The 20,443-nt window shown below is 37.1% G+C and overlaps 2 protein-coding genes across 36 annotated transcripts in view; one reads left to right on the forward strand and one right to left on the reverse strand.

The window, feature by feature from the left end:
• The window catches only part of TFG (trafficking from ER to golgi regulator), a 32,606-nt gene extending 25,723 nt beyond the window's left edge, over nt 1-6,883 (forward strand). For 2 of the 4 annotated variants that reach the window (XM_027077634.2, XM_027077635.2), the window contains exons 7-8: nt 2,644-2,742; nt 6,075-6,883. In XM_027077634.2, coding sequence (XP_026933435.1) covers nt 2,644-2,742; nt 6,075-6,454 — 479 coding nt within the window. In that variant the 3' untranslated portion in view covers nt 6,455-6,883. Of the gene's footprint in view, nt 1-2,643; nt 2,743-6,071 lie in introns of all 4 variants that reach the window. The other 2 variants (XM_015065948.3, XM_015065950.3) reach the window with 1 other exon arrangement.
• Nucleotides 6,884-7,112: 229 nt separating this feature from the next.
• The window catches only part of ABI3BP (ABI family member 3 binding protein), a 262,501-nt gene continuing 249,170 nt past the window's right edge, over nt 7,113-20,443 (reverse strand). For all 32 annotated transcript variants that reach the window (XM_053220756.1, XM_053220744.1, XM_053220759.1 and 29 more), the window contains 5 exons: nt 12,764-12,843; nt 11,797-11,826; nt 10,843-11,004; nt 9,510-9,632; nt 7,113-8,290 (listed from right to left, as the gene is read on the reverse strand). In XM_053220756.1, coding sequence (XP_053076731.1) covers nt 8,175-8,290; nt 9,510-9,632; nt 10,843-11,004; nt 11,797-11,826; nt 12,764-12,843 — 511 coding nt within the window. In that variant the 3' untranslated portion in view covers nt 7,113-8,174. The remainder of the gene's footprint in view (nt 8,291-9,509; nt 9,633-10,842; nt 11,005-11,796; nt 11,827-12,763; nt 12,844-20,443) is intronic.

Below are 20,443 nucleotides of genomic sequence, written 5' to 3' on the forward strand. Positions count from 1 at the left end.
GGAGGTTTTGCTGTTTGACAAACTAACCAAAAAGGTGAAAAGGCTAGAATTAAAATATGTAAAATCTTCTGATAATAGAATGATAACTTGAGTAGAAACATACACAAAAGTAGAACTAGAATAATCAACTCTACATGAGTCCATTATGCAGCTTCAACACTTACCAATGTTTTGGCATTCTATTTTCATGTATCCTCCTTGGTCCCCCTCTTTTTTTTTTTTTTTTTTTTATTTGCTGGAGTACTTTATTTTTTAAAGTTTATTTATTTTGAGAGAGAGAGAGCAGAGGGAAACAGGGAGGGGGGGGAGGAGAGAATTCCAAGCTGGCTCTGTATTGTCAGCGCCAAGCCTAATGCAGGGCTCGAACCCACAAACCGTACCATGAGATAACAACCTGAGCTGAAACCAAGAGTTGTAGGCTTAATCGACTGCACTGCGTAGGCACCCCTCCCTGAAGTATTTTAAATCAAATACTTCATGTTATTTCACTCAGCTATTTCAGTATGCATGTCTATACTGGTAGTTTTTCTTTTACCATAACTTCTATGCTATTACACCTAACAAAACTGATTCTTAATGTTACATACTAGTCTATATTTGAATTTCTTTTGTCTCATAATTATCTTATTACAGTGGTGGCTAGGTTCACATTTTTTATTTGATTACATGCCTTCTTTTTCTTTTCAATAGCTGTCACCCCTACATGTTTCCAAAGTTAAAAACTATGTATTTTCATTATCTATTGCTGTGTAACAATTTATCCCAAAGCATAGATGCTTAAAGCTACAAACATTTATTATCTCATAGTGTTCCAAAGAGTCAGGGATCTGAGAGCAAGCGGCTTAGCTAGGTGGTTTTGTGTCACAGTCTCTCATGAGGTTGCAGTCATCAGAAGCTTAATCTGAGCTAGAGTATCTACTTCTAAGATGACTCTTTCACACAGTTGTTGTCTGGAGGCTTTAGTTCCTCACATAAACCTCTCACAGCCTGCTGGGTGACCTCACGCCTTGGCAGCTTCCACCAGAGAGTCAGTGAAAGACCGAGAGAGAAAGGTAGAAGGTGGCTGTCTTTTATGACCTGTCCTCAGAAGTGTCATTGTGATTTCTGCAATATTTTATTGGTATGTAGGTCAGCCTTATTGAGTGTGGGAGGGGACTACACAAGAGAGTGAATACTCCTGTGTTTATTGCTTATTGCTCTTTTGTATCGTGAGGTTAATCTTTCTTGTTTACAAAGATGTAAAGGACAGCAGGAGTCTTGTGCATATGCTAAAGCCGTGCAGGGGGTTATCACGGAGGCTGGCTGCCACTTTGTGCAACACAGTGCAGTACGAGAAGTTTCACAATTACTCTGCGCTTCATCCTTTTCTCTTGCTGTTCTGAAATTTAGTTATGAAATACAATCTAGGATTAATGTGGTGTCTTCCAAGGTAGTTCACTCTTGTGCTACATTTTGTGCTGTCTGTAAGTCTTAAACCATGAAGAAAGCATTTAGGAAACTTTTTGTCAACTTTTTGTTATTGTATTTGGGAAGAGGATTAATAGTTTAAAAATAGCTAAGCAGATTTTATTTCTATCATAAAAAGCAAACAACTGCTTGCTAGAAAATAAACTGGCTCTAATAAGTACAGGCATATCTCAGTTAGTGCTGTGGTACATAGGGCTGAGCAGGGAGCCCAGTGGAATGGGCTCTATTCCTTGAGTTCAGCCTGTGGGTGTTAGCTGCCTAGTGCACCTCAGTTTGGTGGCACTAAGATAATGTGACTTTTTTTTTTTTTTGAATGAGCAAACATATAAAGACAAATATTAGATAGTAAATGCAAGTTTTATTGCTACTCTAGGCATTAGATCTAGCTAAATCCACTGTTAGAACAACAGTAAAGTAGTAGAGATGAGAAAGATGTGCACCAATAAATCCTTGCTTGTTTGGAAATTACAGGTAGTAACAGTACCCAAAAGATTTTTCCATAGGAACTGTGCTCTCCTGATCGCAAATAGCACTCTCATTTCCCAGTTTACATCCCCAGTGTCAAGCCATTTTCAAAAATGTGCAGTGAGGAACCATGTAGGCTTTATCAGATTCCGAAACATGATGGGCTAGGATATTCGGATGATGGAAAAGCAAATTGTTGCCAAATGCCATAGGAATCTCTGAGGTCTGTAATGAAAGATGTCGCATAGTTCCTTGTTACCAGAGAGTCCATTCATGTGGTAACAAAGGTTCAAACCTTTAGATGACAAATACACTGTTTTGGGAGAGATTTAGGAGCTGTCAGTTGTATTTGTTCCTTTTCTCAGATTTTTATTTTTTGTATTTTGACTTGGTTGATTTTTACTAAACATCAGTAGTACGTATCTGTTGGTACTTGGGTTTGAAAGCATTTGTTTTTCTGGAATTTATGAAGTAACCACACTAGTGTTATTTGCTGCCCATTAGAGTTCTCTGCAGTTAATCCACAGCGGATCAGCTCCGTTTGTTCGGTTCATTCTTCTCTGTGTGTAGCATTTAAAGGGGAAACACATTCTTGTGTCTTGTTACTAAGTGTATTTGTGTGTTTGGATGGGGAGAGAATTAAATGAGCCTTAAAAATATTTCTCTTTATCAAATTAAACCTACCTCTTTTCCTTGTCTTGTCATTTTTAGGTCAGCTGTACCAGCAGTACCCGCAACAGGCCGGCTATGGTGCTCAGCAGCCACAGGCGCCGCCTCAGCCGCCACAGCAGTACGGTATTCAGTATTCAGGTGAGCACGTGTCCCGAGGGAGCGACTCGTTGGTGTTGAGCTGTTTCTATACCCATCGAACTTTAGTCCTTTCCTCTTAATTCCTTGATTTGTAATACTTACATTGTCGGAGTAGGTTTTAAGTATTTGTTTGTTGGAGGTTATAGCATTTATTTGTAAATATTTTGCATAAATATTGTAAATCAACATTTAACAGTCATAGATGATTTTGTAATAACTTGTAGCATGAAAGCATTTTTTAGCAAAAGCTATCTTGTATGATACAGTCTTATGATTAGCTCTTAGTGACTTAGAACTGCAAAAATGCAAGATTTTTTTTCCTCATTATATGTAACACATAATTCCAGGGTACTGTAAAAATAATAGTAGTTTCCTCATACATGAAAAGGCAGTCTTATTAAATAAGAACTAAATTAAGCTACTTAGGTTTTTAAATCTCCAAAAAAGTATGTAGGCATGCCAAAAAACACGCCAAAAAAATAGACTTGTGTCAAATGTAATCCAGGCAGCAAAGAATGTTGAATATAGATGTTGTAGACAGGCATCCCAGGTATTTTCTTTTACCTTCTGTCCACTAAAGATTATCCATATTTAAATATCAAATCTCTTTAATGTAGCTTTGAATGTGATAGTTATAGATCAGGTAATTTTACTTTTGTTAAAACAGAGTTTCTGTTCCACTCATGTTTCACAGCCAAAGATTTAAGTATCAAAATTTCAACTGTAATTAAAAATAACTTATATAAGGTGAATATTACCTAAATTCTATTTTATAGAGTTTTATAGTATCATTTAGAGTAGGAGTTAGCAAATTGTAGCCCACAGGCCAAATATGGCCTGTCACTTGTTTTTTGTGTATTAAGTTTTATTGGAATACATCAACACCCATTCATTTCATGCTGTTGCTCCTTGGCACTGTAATGGCAGAGCTGAGTAGTTGTAACAGAGATTGTGTGGCCCACAGAACCTAGAATGTTTACTCTCAGGCTGTTCACAGGAAAACAAACAAAAAACTGTGTCATGCCTCTTGAACTAGAATTTTATGGCCTTAGTTGGAGTTTGGTATATTTTAATGCAGATAGCAATTTTTATTTGGATTATGTTTGCTGTAGAGTGATTTAACCTGTAGCTGTTAGTTTTTAATTATGTAAAGTAGGTGAGATGAATTTAAGCTTGGATTATTATATTAGGGGAAATTATTTCAGGTTTCCTTTAAAGTCGTAGTGTTACAAATTAAGTAACTTGTAGAAATAATAGAGCTGAAAAGACCTAGTCCTCATTCTAATCCAGGGGATTTCAGCCCCCTCTGTGCTGGTGTCTGTACTCTACTCCCAGATATTTTGTTTCAGGTTAGGAGTGAGACTTAGGCTTTGATATTTTAAAAAAGCAAAGCATGTCATTCTAAAGTGCAGCCAGGTTTTTTATTTTTTATTTTTTGTCCTTGTCTCACCCACTCATTGTATAAACGAGACAACTGGTTCAGAGAGGTTGTGACATGCAAGCATTCAGTGGGGAAACTATATCAGAACCAGTGTACCTGACTTTGCTGTTCATTACTTATATCATGCTGCATTCTCCAACCTAGTCCAGTGGTGGCAGACTTACCTGCCATGAAAGTCTAGATAGTAAATATTTTAGACTTTGTGGATCATATGATCCCTTGCCCTATACTAATTAACTTTAAAAAGTCCCATAATTTCCATTCCTTGAGATTTTTGTTCTTCACCAAACTTGTTTTTCAAGGGTGAGGGTGGGGGTGGGAGGGAAACTGTACACAAAAAGAAGCATTGCCACATTATGATCAAAGACTGGAAGGTTGCTAATGAAATGGCATCTTAGGCCCATCGTTATTCCTGCTATTGAGAAATAATTAAGGATCTGGTTGTTTCCAGACTCAGTTAAAAAGCCAGTCTAGATTTCAATTGCCAGGATGAAAAGGCAGCATTTTTTTGCTCATAGTCTTAACTTATATAGACATTTTCAGTAAAATAGCTGATCCTTCTGTCTCTCCAAGAATTTACAGTAAAAAATTAAGCAAGTTTTAATGTAGAAGTTAGGAGAAGTTGTATAACATTGAAGATTTTATCATGAGTTGACTTCAGTATTTGGTACCATAAGTAAAATGACTTGATTTACTTATTAAAAGTTAAGCTTGTTCTTAATGATTTTAGTAGGGCCTTCTTCACATGAGTAAAATTTAGTTTTCCAATTATCATCTTTGTATTTCTGATCCCACTAGTCCTATTAACTTGAATTTGGGAGATGTGGAAATAGTCAACTAAGTACTCTGCTTGGAGACTGTAAGTGGTGGTGGTAACATTGGACCATTTTTGACACTTTTGGTTTGGCAGTTTCCCTTTGACCTTTCCAGTTTTATTCATGGACTATGTCAAAAAGGTTTCTTTCATGAGTAAATTTTGAACCCAGGTTCAAGGTGAGTTCAGAATATACTCAAATTCATTCAATCCTTTTTTTTTTTAATGCAGGGTTGTACATATTTTAATAATTTTCTTATGTATCTGGTATTTAATGCTGACAGGATTCCAGTCATTGGAGAGGTTTCATTGCAAGTAGCTGCAGGTGTGTTTCATGGTAGAGATAAAAGTTTGTAGTGAAGCAGACTTGTTCTTTTAAAAAAAATTTACATCCTAGTAAATAATGAATATAGATGTTGATATTGTGGGGCGATATGGTATGCTTTTTGTGTGTTATGCTGTTACTGTTCAGTCAAAGTGTAAAGGCAAAACATCAGATACCAAATCTAAAAGAAATGATTTGTAGGATTGTGAAAATGGTTACTTAATGTTTATTCTTAAATGGCTTAGTTTTTATAGAGTGAATAAACCTTAAAGCATCTCATTACCACAGTAAGATGTATTTGTAGCACCACTGCTTCATTTAAAAATATTGTCTGCAATGTGTTTTTACTTGCTACAGTTGTTAAATAGGCCTCCCTTCCATGCCAGGTTAATGACTAACTTTATATTCCTGCATTTATCATTTGAGCATCTGTTCTTATTAGGATTATGCTAGAAAGGTATTTGCTCTCAGGGATTAAGTCGTGCAGAAACATAATGAAGACATATGCATATATTGGTTTCCATTTAAGATTAGAGCGTTGTAAGAAATTGTTTAGGCAATACCTTTTTGCTACTACTTGGTTTTGAAGTAATATTATATGATGGAATCTACGCTACTTGTTACATAAATACTTAGGAATAAGTTTAAATTTCTCCTCTTTTTTGGTCCATTACAGTAAGACTAATTCTCTGGAAAATTTTCACCAAAAGAAAAATAAGGTATATGTGTACTTTATTTTGCCTTTTCAGCAGGTTATAGTCAGCAGACTGGACCCCAGCAGCCTCAGCAGTTCCAGGGATATGGCCAGCAACCAACTTCCCAGGCACCGGCTCCTGCCTTTGCGGGTCAGCCTCAACAACTGCCTGCTCAACCACCGCAGCAGTACCAGGCGAGCAGTTACCCTTCACAAACTTACACTACCCAAACTTCTCAGCCTACGAGTTACACTGTGGCCCCTGCCTCACAGCCTGGAATGGCTCCAAGCCAACCCGGGGCCTATCAGCCGAGACCAGGTTTTACTCCACCTCCTGGAAGTACTATGGCTCCACCTCCTAGTGGGCCTAACCCTTATGCACGTACCCGCCCTCCCTTTGGTCAGGGCTATACCCAACCTGGACCTGGTTATCGATAAAGAGGCTCAGCTACACTGATTAATGTAGCTGCTAGCTTATTTGCCTCCCAAAAGACTCCAGTACTACTATTTTAATTTGTATTGAAGTCCAGAAATTTAAAAAGCAGAGCATTTTTTGATATCATTGTTGCTGTTAATTGAAAGTATAATTTGCTAGAACACAAAAAGACCAAAATGAAAGTTTTTTTCCCTTGCTTAAAAGTGTAGCAGCTGCCTAGTTGTTTTGGAACACTACTCTGATGTGTGTAAAGTGATTGACTTTCTAGCTTGCCTTGTCCGGAGGATATTAAAATGCTAGGTTGAAGTTTAGCCATCTTACTTGGCTTTTTATTATTAACATGATGTACTAAAGTAGATCCCTTTGAGAAGACAACTAGGTATTATGTATAAAATGTAACATTGATAGGTTAATAAAGACAATTGAATCCATTAGTGGTCTTGTATATGTCAATGACTAAACTACATGAGCGAAATCCTTTTTGATGTTTGGTCTGTTAAGTGTAGACATTTTAGCTCACAGTTTTCTATATCAGGAAACACGGTGCCATTTGTTTTTTGTCCTGACTTTAAAAGAAATGCATTTAATAATCATTGGCTTAAAACCATGACACTTTGTGATTTTCCTTAGATGAATCATTCAGAAATGAAGAACTCAGTCTTAAAAAAACTACATCTCTTTATTGCAGTTTATACTTGCTTAAAAAATACAAAACATAGCACTGATAAAATTGAAGCATGATGGAGAGCAGAGGAAAGGTCCTTTCAGAATAAGGGCAACGAGGCAGCATTCTCCTATCCTCCAAATGAAGGACTTTTTTAAAACATTGTCATTACAGGTTGAGTTAGACAAAATTATGAAAACATCATCTGATACATTCGTGCATAGAGGTCTAATGTATAAAAGTAGAGTACATATCCTGTAAAATGGTAGGGAAGACTTCACATTCTACATACAGCTTCATTAGAATTATATTAAAAATAATATAAAGGCAGTTGCTTAACGGGACAGTTTGACAAAGTACATTCAGACATTGTAACACATTTATGGGTAGAAAGAAAATGGGTGTTTTGAAATTGAATGTCAGATATTCAGTTTGCAGCTGAAGTCAAATTTCCTGCTTCAAACAATATTTTCAGTAATTTGCAAAGATTTAAGGAAATGTTTATCAGCATGAATGGTTAACTACTGAAATGCTTCAGAAAAGCTGTTTAGCTATTGCTAAAAGTTTGAACTTTAAATAAACATGAATATTAGGACCCTTCCCCTCCCCTGATACAAATGCTGAAGATAATTTGATCTAATAAGTTAAACCAAGTTGAGATTTATGGAATTAACTCACCAGTAAGAAGAATACACTTTAATAAAAGTAAATATTTTTTAAAAAGTATATTAGTTTTTGATGTTAAATTTGTTATAAAAGTATCTCAAAACATCATTACAACAGTGTGATAAATAATATACAAATGATCTCTTAAAATACCATGAATAGGGAGCCAGCTTCCCTAAAAATGTTATTGTTAATGTCAATATCTTGTTTTCTTAAAATGATTTTGTAAAACCTGATAAATATTCTCAGCAATCTAATAAACATCTATTGCTATTAAACTTTAATACATAGTAAACATAACAGCTTTAAATGAATGTGACAAATACTATAGCGTTTCCAATTGTTTTTTGCCGTGATAGAACAGAAGGCACATTTGAACATGACTGCAGCATCTACCATTTTCCAGGAATTGTGGTCCCACATTCATACCACTGGACATAATTGATTTGGGTGTGACCACCTATTTCTCCAAATTGGACAGGTTCCTGGCGAACTGCTCTGAAATAACCTAAGAAGGAAAATGATTTTATTTTAATAGCTGCTCTGTTTTGGCCGTCACCACTCACAGACTGAAGGGTGTCACTGAATGGCTGAATGCTACTCTAGGTGAAGCAAAGTATTTTAGAAAATAGGTGGTAATAGAGACCCTGGTGTCTTTACTAAGATAGTAATGGCTGGCTAAACAGGAGGGGCACCTGAAACTCTTCTGATGCCTGCCTACGTGTTGGGATGAGCTGGTTGGTAGTGCCTGAGAGACCAAGCTGAAAGTGGGTAGGAGTCAGAGGGGTTTTTTGTTCTGAGTGTCTTGGCCACGTTCAGTATACTCTCTGCATCTTTTGTGAAAGTGTTCTTTCTGCACATTACAGACTAGTGGTCTGTGAAGAAGTGACCAGTAAAGGTGGTGTTTACCACAGTGTTAGGAAACAAAGGGTCATTCTAAGAATGCTAAATTTCTAAAAATTAAGTGTAGGTGAAATCTTCCTTTAAGGATGCTACATCAAATGATTACAAATTTTGCTGTGAATGTAAATGTTAGGGCAATACGCACAATTTGCAGTATGTTTCATATCCAATTCGTAAGAGGCAGCAGTTTCAACTTCTAGTAAAAGATGACTTAAAAGCCAGTGAACAAAACGTGTTGCTGAAAAGACTAGTCAAATAATTTAAAAACCTCTTAGTGATTCCTGAGTAATGTGGACATTTAATTTGCTCTCTCCTGCCCTGCCTGGATAAGGATTAAATTTTCAGTCTTTGGAATTCTCGAGGAACTTAATGCTAATATGGCTTTAGCAAGTTACAGTGGTTATTCATTACTCACCAGAATTGTTCAGTTTTAATTATGTTTATATAATGACTTCTAAGGCAAATAATGGAATAAAAAAACGCCAGTGTGCTTGGTATGACAAAACAATAAAGGTAACACAAGAGTGATTTAAGATTGGGAAATACTACTCTTTTATAGCTGTTTTTGCAAATTCAGGTGTTCTTGGAGTAGAATGCCTTTAATAGATGTCCGTGTGTAATTTCCTTTAGCTCTAGGGAGTAGAGTCTGAAGGACTGGGAGGTAATTTGAGAAATTCCTATTAAGGTCTTATGCGAAGATCTTTTTTTCTAGTCAGATAATTAGAGCAGCAATACTGTAGAATAATTTTTAAAATGATTGCTTTCCTCAGCTTGAATTCTCTTTGTAAAATCCTCTGGCTTAGGAGGAGGCTCAGAAAACATACCTTCTTTGGTGGGTAACTGGTCAGAAGTTAGTTGCTGTCCTGTGCGGCCATCCAAAAACGAATCCACAAACTGGCAGTGATCTTCTCCATGGCCTCTCTGATCGCCTATGTTATAAAATTTTCCTGAGGAACCGGAAATTAAAAGCATCATAAAGTGATACTATCTTTGATAAAGGATAATTCTGAAATAATCAAATTTTTTCAGATAAAGTCTTCCCTGCTTCTGTACTACCCCTCCTCCCCCCGCCAGTTCAAGCCATCAGTGTCTTTTCACTGAAGTATGGAGTAAGTCTTCAGCTGGCACCACTGCTTTTACTCTTGCCTCTCTTACTCCTCTCCCTCTCCTCCCAGAGATCAGTCATCTCTTTAAAATGCAGCTCAGATAATGTTACTCCTCTTCATAAATCTCTCCTGCAGTCAGTCTCCTATTCAAAAGAGAACCCATGATTTTATGCCTGCCTGCCTGACCTTCCCCTTACTACACCTGAGCCACACTAGTGGAACTGGCTAGGCGTGTTCTGGCAGAGGCCTTTGCATTTCTCTTCCTTCTCCCTCTAGTGCTTCATCCCTACATTTTTGCTGGGGTGATTCCTTCTAGTTTTCTTCTTAGCACAAATCTTAGCTTTTCAGGGAGACCATTCCAGCTAAAGGAGCTTCCGTTGGGCCATTTTCTCTCACCCCTTTTAATTTTTCTGTACATAGTTGTCTGTCTCTACTAAATTGTAAGCTGCTAGAAAGCAGGAATCAGGTTTGTTTACTGGTTTGTCCCCAGCACCTAGAAAACATCTGAACACAGTAGTTGCTTATTGAGTGCCTGAACAAATGTCTGCCTTTCCATGGTGAGGCCAGCCTTACTTGTTTAAAATTTTTACTGTATGAGTATATGAGAGAACATGGTAACCATGCACTGATCAGGTCTGGATCAAGGATTTATAACCCTTTTGGTCAGGTGTTTTGATCTGGTCTCTGACAGACTTAAAACATTAAATCTGTCCTATTCGTTCCATGATTATTGTTTCACTCATTTTATTATCAGTAGGCTTGTCTGTCTTTGGTGGCTGTAACAAAATGGAACTTTGATATGGCCAAGTGCCTTTACATTCAAATTTGCCACGATGGTTTTGTTTCAAGTTGCATTTTCATTATTTACATTCTAATAGCATATCTCGAATCCCAGGCTAAGTATTCCAGGACTATCTTGCTCAAAAAGAAAAAAAATTGCTCAAAAGAAAAGTAATGGCTGGAGCTGTCCATAGAAAAGGCTAAGTTACAGAATGCTGTAAAGCATTCCCTGAAGGACAAGGCTCAAAACAGAGCTGGGAGCCCCACTTACCTGTGAGGGAGTCACTCAGATAAATCTTGTATCTGAGAGAGTTGCACAGCTGCACCCCTACAAACTTTTTATACCATGTCCGTTTGACATACTGTTTGCCCTTACATTCTGAGTAAGAGTCTGAATTAAAGGGTCTTTCGGTCCAGATGGCATCTCTTCCTGCTACAGAAGGAGAACACATGGTTTGAGGTTAGCATCCAACTTTGCATATTGAAGAGCCGTCCTAAATGCTTTTTTGTTTTGTTTTGTTTCTAAATGTTTATTTTTGAGAGAGTGCAAGCAAGGGCAGCAAGAGGGGACAGAGGATCCAAAGCAGGCTCTGCGCTGCCAGACTGACAGCAGTGAAGCACAAGATCATGACCTGAGCCAAAGTTGGACACTCAACTGACTGAGCCACCCAGGTGCCCCAGTCCTAAATGCTTTTTAGAAAGCAGTTTGCAAAGTTCATTGTCAACTTGCTGATAACCTGGTTTTCTACAATGCTAAATATTAGACTCAAACCATTCTATGAGTTTAAACATATAAACCCCTAATTAAGTTCCTGTCACTAGTGAGAGAAGTGGTGTGTTTAGGTGTTGAGTGTAGACCAGCATCCCTTTAGGAGCAAATTTAAGATTTTGTTGCTTTGTTTTGGTAGCAGTATATAATTTAAACAGCTGCTTTAATGTGACTTGCTATTAAAGGTGGAAATGAAGTTGTTCTGTCGTGACTTATTTAACAAATTTTGAGCTCGCCTCGCACACGAATGACAGGGAGTTTCAAAATATCCAACTTGTTTCCCAAACATCCTAGGTTCTCAATGTTAGTGAATGTTTTAGGTAAGTATTTGCACCTGGCTGATATTCTAAGACTAAATGGATGAAAATGAAATCATGACCAAAACTCTGCCATGCCTGTTTAGTTGAATCAGTTTAGAAAAGCATGTATTGTGTTCACACTGACACAGGTACTTACCAGAAACTGGCTCGCTGACTCTTGGGTCCGCTGAAGAGAAATAGCAAACACAGAGTCAGAGGTTACTAGGTAAGCCCTGGTGTTTCGGTGGCAGAGTGAAGAAGGTGGACGCTTAACAGTCAAGTCTGACTTGCAAAGTGGTACACTCTTGCTAAAGACAATTTGAAGGGGTGTTTTGGAATTGTTCTCCATTGGACAGTCTTCTGCCAGGTACTCAGCTGCATCTTTTGGAATTTTTTGTTGCTCTTCAAGCGCTCATTCCATTTTAAAGCTTCCTTTTTTAAATTCAGACAGGAAACTATTGATGGTAAAATTACCAAAATGCCATGACGTACAGTTGGTGTAAAAATTACACAAATAATGCTGTGAGTATAGATTTATCTTTGAAAGGAATTGGAATGTAGGTCAGAAAATTTCACAGCTGTTTATCAAAAAAGTATCAAATAAATTCCCTTTCTGGAGGTACCTCGGTTCAGTGTGTCTGATATTTTGATTCTAGTCTTGGATTTTAAGCATACAGAGGAGCATTTGTTCAGTTTGTAAGTATAGATCCCCCCCCCTCCTTTTTTTTTGTTAGAGAAAGAGCACATGAGCACATTTGTGTGCAGGAGTGGGGGAGGACTAGAGGGAAGGGAGAGGGGAGGAATCTTAAGCAGGTTCCATGCCTAACATGGGGCTCCACCTCATGATGGTGAGAGATCATGACCTGAGTGGAAATCAAGTCAGAGGCTTAACAGACTGAGCTACCCAGGAGCCCACTTTTTATCTTTTAAACTGATACGCCTTTTTTTGACATCAAAATAAGTGAAAAAAAATGTAAGTAGTATTTTCTTAAAGCTACTTTGATCAATTTGTTTTGAAATTCAAGAAACTATACACCGTGTTTATTTAGCTGAATTTCAAACAATCTCCATATGCAAAACATTGAGGCTCTTTACATCCTTGATTTGGGAATTGATGTGATTACCTGATTCAGTACTGAATGCCACCGTGTTGCTGGCTGGGCCTTCTCCAAGTGGGTTTTTGGGTTTCACCTGGAATTCATAGCTGTGTGGGAGAGAAATTTTAAAAAATGTGATATATCCTTTAGAGGTGGGAAACAATATTCCTTCCTAATTCTATTTTTAAATCATGAGGACGGTGAATACACATATATTCTCGAAGCAGCATGAGGAAAGAAAAAGTACTTGTCAAACAGTCTAGGCTAGGCCTTATGTCTTTACATTAAAAAAACAAAACAAAATAAATTGCTTGGAGTTGTAGGTATGTTTGATTCTATGCTTAAGAATTATGCATTAACTTACTATGCAATATTTGGCAAATTTCATTCAAAGAATACAGAGAGCAAATCCTCTTAAGAATTTCAGGCAGTAAAGCTGTTTGCCATTTGCCTGAAACTAAGTTCCTTTTAACAGCACACTTAGCAGGAAAAGTAATTTTGAATGTAAAACCAACTTGCATCAGCTATTTTGAGTCTCAAATTTGTACAAGGCTTTTGGGATATAATTACCATTTTTGAGAAGTTTGTAATTGAATAAGAATGCAGAACACATAAAAGATGGAAATGCATTTTACAAATGAGTAAATAACAGGACAACAGTTCATTTGGTACAGAGGATAATAAGCAGTAACACGAGAAGTTTATGGAGTTCAGGGAAATCAGATTCTTGACTTTTTTTTTTTTTTTAATGTTATTTCTGAGAGAGCATGTGTGAGGGGGGACGGGGCAGGGAGAGATGAAGACACAGAATCTGAAGCAGGCTCCAGACTCCGAGCTGTCAGCACAGAGCCTGATGCGAGATCATGACCTGAGCCAAAGTTGGACTCTTACATGACTGAGCCACCCGCGTGCCCCCAGATTCTTGACTATTGAGGCAATGCATTAAAACACTGCCAGAATCTATAAGATGACAGAGTCTAGCATTACAACAAAGGCAAATCACTTTTTGAGTGCTATATATATCAGACACATCGATCATTCTACATATGGTACAAGATGGTAATCTATTCTTTGGTTAAGAACAATGAGGCTCTCATCATCAGGGAAATACAAATCAAAACCACAATGAGATAACACCTCAAACCTCTCAGAATGGATAAAATTAACAGCTCCGAAAACAACCCATCTTGGCAAAGATGCAGAAAAGGGGGAGCACTTTTGCACTGTTGGGGGGAATGCAGACTGACGCAGCCACTCTGGAGAACAATGTGGAGTTTCCTCAAAAAAATAAAACTACCCTATGACCCAGCTATTTCACTACTAGGCATTTATCCAAAGGATACAAAAATGCTGATTTCAAGGAGCACATGCACCCTAATGTTTATAGCAGCACTATCAACAACAGCCAAATATGGGAGAAGCACAAATGTCCATTGACTGAGGAATGGATAAAGAAGATATTGTATATTACCTAGGATATTACTCGGCAATCAAAAAGAATGAAATCTTGCCATTTGTAACAACGTGCATGGAACTAGAGTGTATTATGTAAGTGAAATAAGTCAGAAAGATACATGTTGATGTCACTTATATGTGAAATTTAAGAAACACACCAGATAAACATAAAAGGAAGAGAAGGAAAAATATGAAAAATGGAGGCAAACCATGAGACTCTTAAATACAGAGAACAAACTGAGGGTTGCTGGAGGGGAGGTGGGTGAGGGTATGGGCTAAATGGGTGATGAGCATTAAGGAGGGCATTTGTGTGGATGAGCACTGAGTGTTATATGTAAGTGATGAATCACTGGGTTCTATGCCTAAAACCAATACTATACTGTATGTTAACTGACTTGAATTTAAATAAACTAAAAAAAGAATAATGAGGCTCTTCATCATTGTACTATTACCATCTGCTTTTACAAACTGCAATGAGGATTAAAACTTACAGGGATTTTAGTGAGAGACTGCACATCAAAGCATTTTGTAAACTTATCAACTGACAGAAGGTACCATTATCATTTGCAGTAAAAGGAACCCAATAAAAAATCATCCATACCACTCATTTAAATAAATTGTACGGACAAAGGATGTTTGGGCATGTAACACTCTAGAGATTAAATTCTTGCTCAGAGGCCTGAGGACCTTTAAAAAAAAAAAAAGGAAAAAAAAAAAAAAAAGAAAACACACCACTATGGTGAATGGAAAATGGAAAAAAGAAATAACAGGTATGTGGACTTTGATTTAAGTGGGTAATGCATTCCACATACCAAGCCATTGCCAAAAGCCCTGTGCTTTGGCCAAGTCTGATTGCTGGAATCATCTCCACGTCTTTCTATTTCACAGTTATCTATACTTCAGCTTCATTTGTAGCATGGCCACAGATGTTCATAAGCTACTTTTTCTTCTTGCCAACATCTTATGATACTTGACATGTTTTGGAGAAATCACTTAAAACTAAGTTTAATTAACAGTAGGGAAACTAAAAGGCACATATTTTGAGGTGAGTAAACCCTATATAAAGAAAATATTTGAAGAGGCAAAATCTTTCTCAAGAAGCATATTTTATCATGAGATTTATAATGGTCTAAGAGTAGTGTCTCAGAGAAAATGCCAATTGCACATGCACATAGGCATATAATGCTATTTAAAATTTCCATAGAAGAAAATTATTTTTGAAAGAATAACACTTTAAATAGGTTTGAACAATCAAATTAAAATGTTACAAATACTAGAACAAAGAAGTCAAAGTAATAAAAATGAGCAAAAATAAGGAAATCTGATTATTCCAGGGAATACAACACCTAACTATAGATTCCAGAGGAGAGAGGAGGGTAAAAGGTGCAAAATTATCCTAGAAAAGTAATTTCTCAGAGCTGAATGACAGGTTTCCAAATTTAAAAGGGCTAATGTATGCTAAGCAAAAGAAAAAGAAAAAGAAAAAGAAAAAAAAAATAACCAAAGCACACAAGTTGAAAAATTTCAGAGTATTGGGATAAAGACAAGATCTTAAAATGTTTCTGAGAAGAGAGGTGCTGGGTGGCTCAGTCAGTTAAGTGTTCGACTCTTGATTTTGGCACAGGTTCTCATGGTTTTTGAGTTTGAGCACCGTGTCAGGCTCCACTCTGACAGTGCAGGAGCTGCCTGGAATTCTCTCTCGCTGCCCCTCCCCTTCTTGTGTGCATTCTCTCACAAAATAAATAAGTAAAATTAAAAAATAAAAGTTTCTGAGAAGAAAATAAGTCCCAAAGGATCCAGACTCAGAATGACATTTGACTTCTTAGCCCTTGAAGTTAGAAAATAGTGGAACAGTGCCTTCAAAAGTCCTCATTTTAGTTTAAAAATCTGTCTGCCTAAACAATATTATCAGTAAAATGAGGATATTTTCAGACATGTAAAAACTCAAAAATATTATCTTCCATAATAAGCTATTCTAAAGATCGATTTCTCAAGGAACACCACAAAGTGAGGGAGTAAAAGAAGTAAAAGGATGTAGGAGTTAGGGGAGTCAACATAGGATAAAAGCAAAAGATAATTGGCGAGGGATTCCAGAAGATGCTGCCTTAAACAAACACATACAAGGAGATGACATATTTTGCCTTTTTGAGAAGTGGTCAGTCTAGAAATATGGATTTAATTAACAGGAAAGATAGCTAAATTAATTAGAAATTGAAGATAATTGACGAAGAAAGTGAAAGAGGAGGCTTTTGAGCTCCTCTCCTCCCACAGGCACATCAAATGTACAGCTGTATATGGAGTTCTCTGAAAAATCTAGAAACTAGCCGAGCAACACATACACATTGGGTAAATGAAAGAACACCCACATTGAAATGGGTAGGAAAGGCTGAGACACACTCTTGCCATAAACCCTCTTGGCACAGTGTCCTACAATTGGGAGAAAACCCTCATTCCTACCTTCTCCCTGAAGAGTAAAGGGTTTGGACCTCACATTTAGTACCCCAACTTTTATTTTATTATTTAAAAAATTTTTTTTTAAACATTATATTTATTTTTGAAACAGGGAGAGACAGAGCATGAACAGGGGAGGGTCAGAGAGAGGGAGACACAGAATCTGAAACAGGCTCCAGGCTCTGAGCTGTCAGCACAGAGCCCGACACAGGGCTCGAACTCACGGACCGTGAGATCATGACCTGAGCCGAAGTCGGCCGCTTAACCGACTGAGCCACCCAGGCGCCCCTAGTACCCCAACTTTTAAAACTCCCATCTGAGGGATGGGGCCCATAAACACCCAGCTCTGAAGGCCAAAAGGGCTTGCATTCACAAGTCCCATAGGACAGTAACCAAGAAGCAGTTCTTAACCAGCTAACCCCCCAGGACTCAACAAAGAGGGAACAGGCAAAACCACTCATGTACCATCAGCCTTTTCCTGAAAGAGGTTTATTTGCATGTGTTAAAAGCTGTTATCTGAGGGCCAGGCTTCTAACTATAACACATATGCACTGGCTGGCTGTAATCCTCACCAAAGACTGGGAAACTGGTGGACATTTTCCCTGCCCCTCCCCTCTGGCTGGAACAGTAAAACCAAGTCTCCAATATCTCCTTGGAAGGAGTTTGCACAAATTTCTGGCACGCCCGCTTTTGTGGCTGCTGTTCAAGGAATGCCTCCCTGTACCCCCAACTCCGGTTGCCTGGCTCTGAGAACCAACAAGGCTTGCATTCTTCAGTCCCATAATATTGTAGCACACAAAGCAGTTAACAGGTACAAGAGCACTTCTTCCCAATGACTATATCCCAGGCCAAGCACAGAGAGAGCAGGCAAAAATGCCCATCTTCCAGTGTCTCTCTAGAGGGGTATTAAGTAAAGAGTATCCCAGCTGCTATCTGAGGGTCCAGTTGATAATCAGTCTGCATCCAGGTCGTGACTGCAATTCTCACCTTTGGGACATTGATGGGTTTTAGAGCACCCTCAGCTACTGTGAGCCACTAACAACAAAGAAGTTGATTTGGACAACCTCAGAAGTTTGAGGGACAACTAGAAGCCTGGGCTGGGCTGATTGAAGAGATTCATTTCCTATACAAGACCACTGTACCAACACTGGGAGAGGTGGGTGTTTTTTCTAATATGTAGAAATGAACAAAGAATCAAGGAAATTGAAGAAACTGAGGAATATGTTCCAAACAAGACAAGAAAAGTCAACAGAAACAGATCTCAATAGAGATAGTAATATATGTGACAGTTCAAAATAACAGTCATAAAGATGCTTACCAAGATCAAGAGACAAATGCAAGAACAAAGTGAGAATTTCAACAAAGAGAGACTATTTAAAAAGTACCAGAGAAAACACTTAGCGGAAGAATGCAATAACTGAACTGAAAAATTCATTACAGGAGTTCAGTATCAGACTAGATCAAGCAGAAAAAGGATCAACAAACTTGAAGACAGGGCAGTGGAATTCATCTAATCAGAAGAACCAAGAATGAAAATGAGTAAAAACAGTTAAGAGACATATGGACACCATCAAGGAGACCAAGATATACATTATAGTGGTCTCAGAAGAAGGAGAGAGAAAGAAAGGGGCAGAAAGCTCATTCAAAGAAATAATGGCTAAAAGCTTTTGTTAAAACCTGGGGAAAGAAACGGACATCTAGATCCTGGAAGTCCAAGAAGTTCCATATAGAAGAATCTACAGATATCCATACTGAGATACATTATAACTAAGCTGTCAAAAGTTAAATTCAAGGAGAAAATCTAAAAGAAGAGAAAAGCAACTTGTTTCATACAAAGGAACTTCCATAATACCATCAGCAGATTTTTCAGGAAGAATTTTCAGGCCAGAGGGAGTGGCCTGATATATTCAACATGCTATAACTAAAACAAACAAGCAAAAAAACAAAACAAAACAAAAAAACAAAAAACAAATTAACCAGCAAAATTGTCCTTCAGAGTTGAAGGAGAGGTAAAGAGTTTGCCAAACAAAAGCTGAGAATTTATCACCACTACACTGGCCTTGTAAGAAATGTGAGAGTTCTAGCTGAAACTAAAGGATGCTAATTAGTTATAAGAAAACATCTAAAAGTATAAAACTCAATGGTAAAGGTAAATACATAGTTAAATTCAGAATACTCTAATCGTGGTGCAGTAAATGACCTATAACTCTAATTTGAGGGTTAAAAGAGAAAAATATTAACTATACTACAACAAGTTGTTAACGATTACAACAATGTAAGGAAAGGTAAATTGACATCAAAAAACAATGTGGAGGGGAGAGAAAAATGTAGAGCTCTTTTTATGTTTGAAGTTAAGTTGTTATTAGTTTAAAACAGACTGTCATAAATGTTTTATGTAAGCCTTATGGTAACAAAAGCAATAACCTATAGTAGATATGCAAAAGATGAAGAGAAAGCAATCAAAGTATACCACTACAGAAAATCAAATCAAAAAGGAAGAGAACAAAAGAGGAAATAAAGAAACAAAAGAATTATAAAACAATCAGAAAACAATGAACAAAAATAGGAATAGTAAGTCCCTGCCTGTCAATAATTAACTTTAAATGTCAATGGACTAAATTCTCCAATCCAAGCATGTAGAGTGACTTAATAGACAAAAAATAAGAACCAAGTAAATGCTGCTTACAAGAGCCTCACTTCAGCTTTAAGGACACACACAGACTAAAGTCGAAGGGGTGAAAAAAAGATATATCATTCAGATGAAAAGCAAAAGAAGCAGGGGTACCATCTAGACAGATAATTAGTAATGAAATATTGGACTTAAACTACACATTAGACTGGACGGATTTGACATTTACAGAACATTTCATCTGAATACATATTCTCAAGCACACATGTAATATTCTTCAGGATAGATCATATTTTAGGTCACAACAAGTTTTGAGAAATTAAAGAAAACAAATCAAATCAGGCATTTTTTTTCTAACCATAATGGTAAGAAACTAGAAATCAATTATATGAAGAAAATTGGAAAATTCACAAATACATGGAGATTAAACAATATGCTCCTGAACAACCAATGGGTCCAAGAAGAAATCAAGGGTAATTAAAAAATATCTTGAGACAAATGAAAATGGAAATGCAACATCCCAAAACTTATGAGATGCAGCAAATGCAATGTGAGGAGGGAAATATATAATGGTGAATGCCCACATTAACAAAAGAAAGGTATCAATTAAACAACCCAACTTTACAGTTAAAAGAACAAGAAAAAGAACAAACTAAGCCCAAATTCGGTAGAAGAAAGGAAATGACAAATATCAGAACAGAAATAAATGAAATAGGGAACTGGAAACACAATAGAAAAGATCAATGAAACTAAGAGCTGTTTTTCCAAAGCTAAATAAAATTGACAAGCCTTTAGTTAGAGTAGCTAAGAAAAAAGAAGACTGAAATAAAATCCTATATGAAAGAAGAGACATTAAAACTGATTCCACAAAAATCCAAAGGATTGTGAGACTACTATGACCAATTATACTCCAACAAATTACATAATGTAGAAAAAATGATATATTCCTAGAAACATACAACCTACCAAGACTGAATGATGAAGAAATAGATAATCTGAACAGACCATGATCAAATGGGATTCAGTCCAGGGATACAAAGACAGTTCAATGCCCATAAATCAATTAATGTGATGCACCACATTAACAACATAAGTGATAATTTATATGATCTCAATAGATGCAGAAAAGTGTTAGACAAAATTCAACATACTTTTATGACAAAAACTCTCAA

This window comes from Acinonyx jubatus, chromosome C2 (genome assembly GCF_027475565.1).
Source record: "Acinonyx jubatus isolate Ajub_Pintada_27869175 chromosome C2, VMU_Ajub_asm_v1.0, whole genome shotgun sequence".
NCBI lineage: Eukaryota > Metazoa > Chordata > Mammalia > Carnivora > Felidae > Acinonyx > Acinonyx jubatus.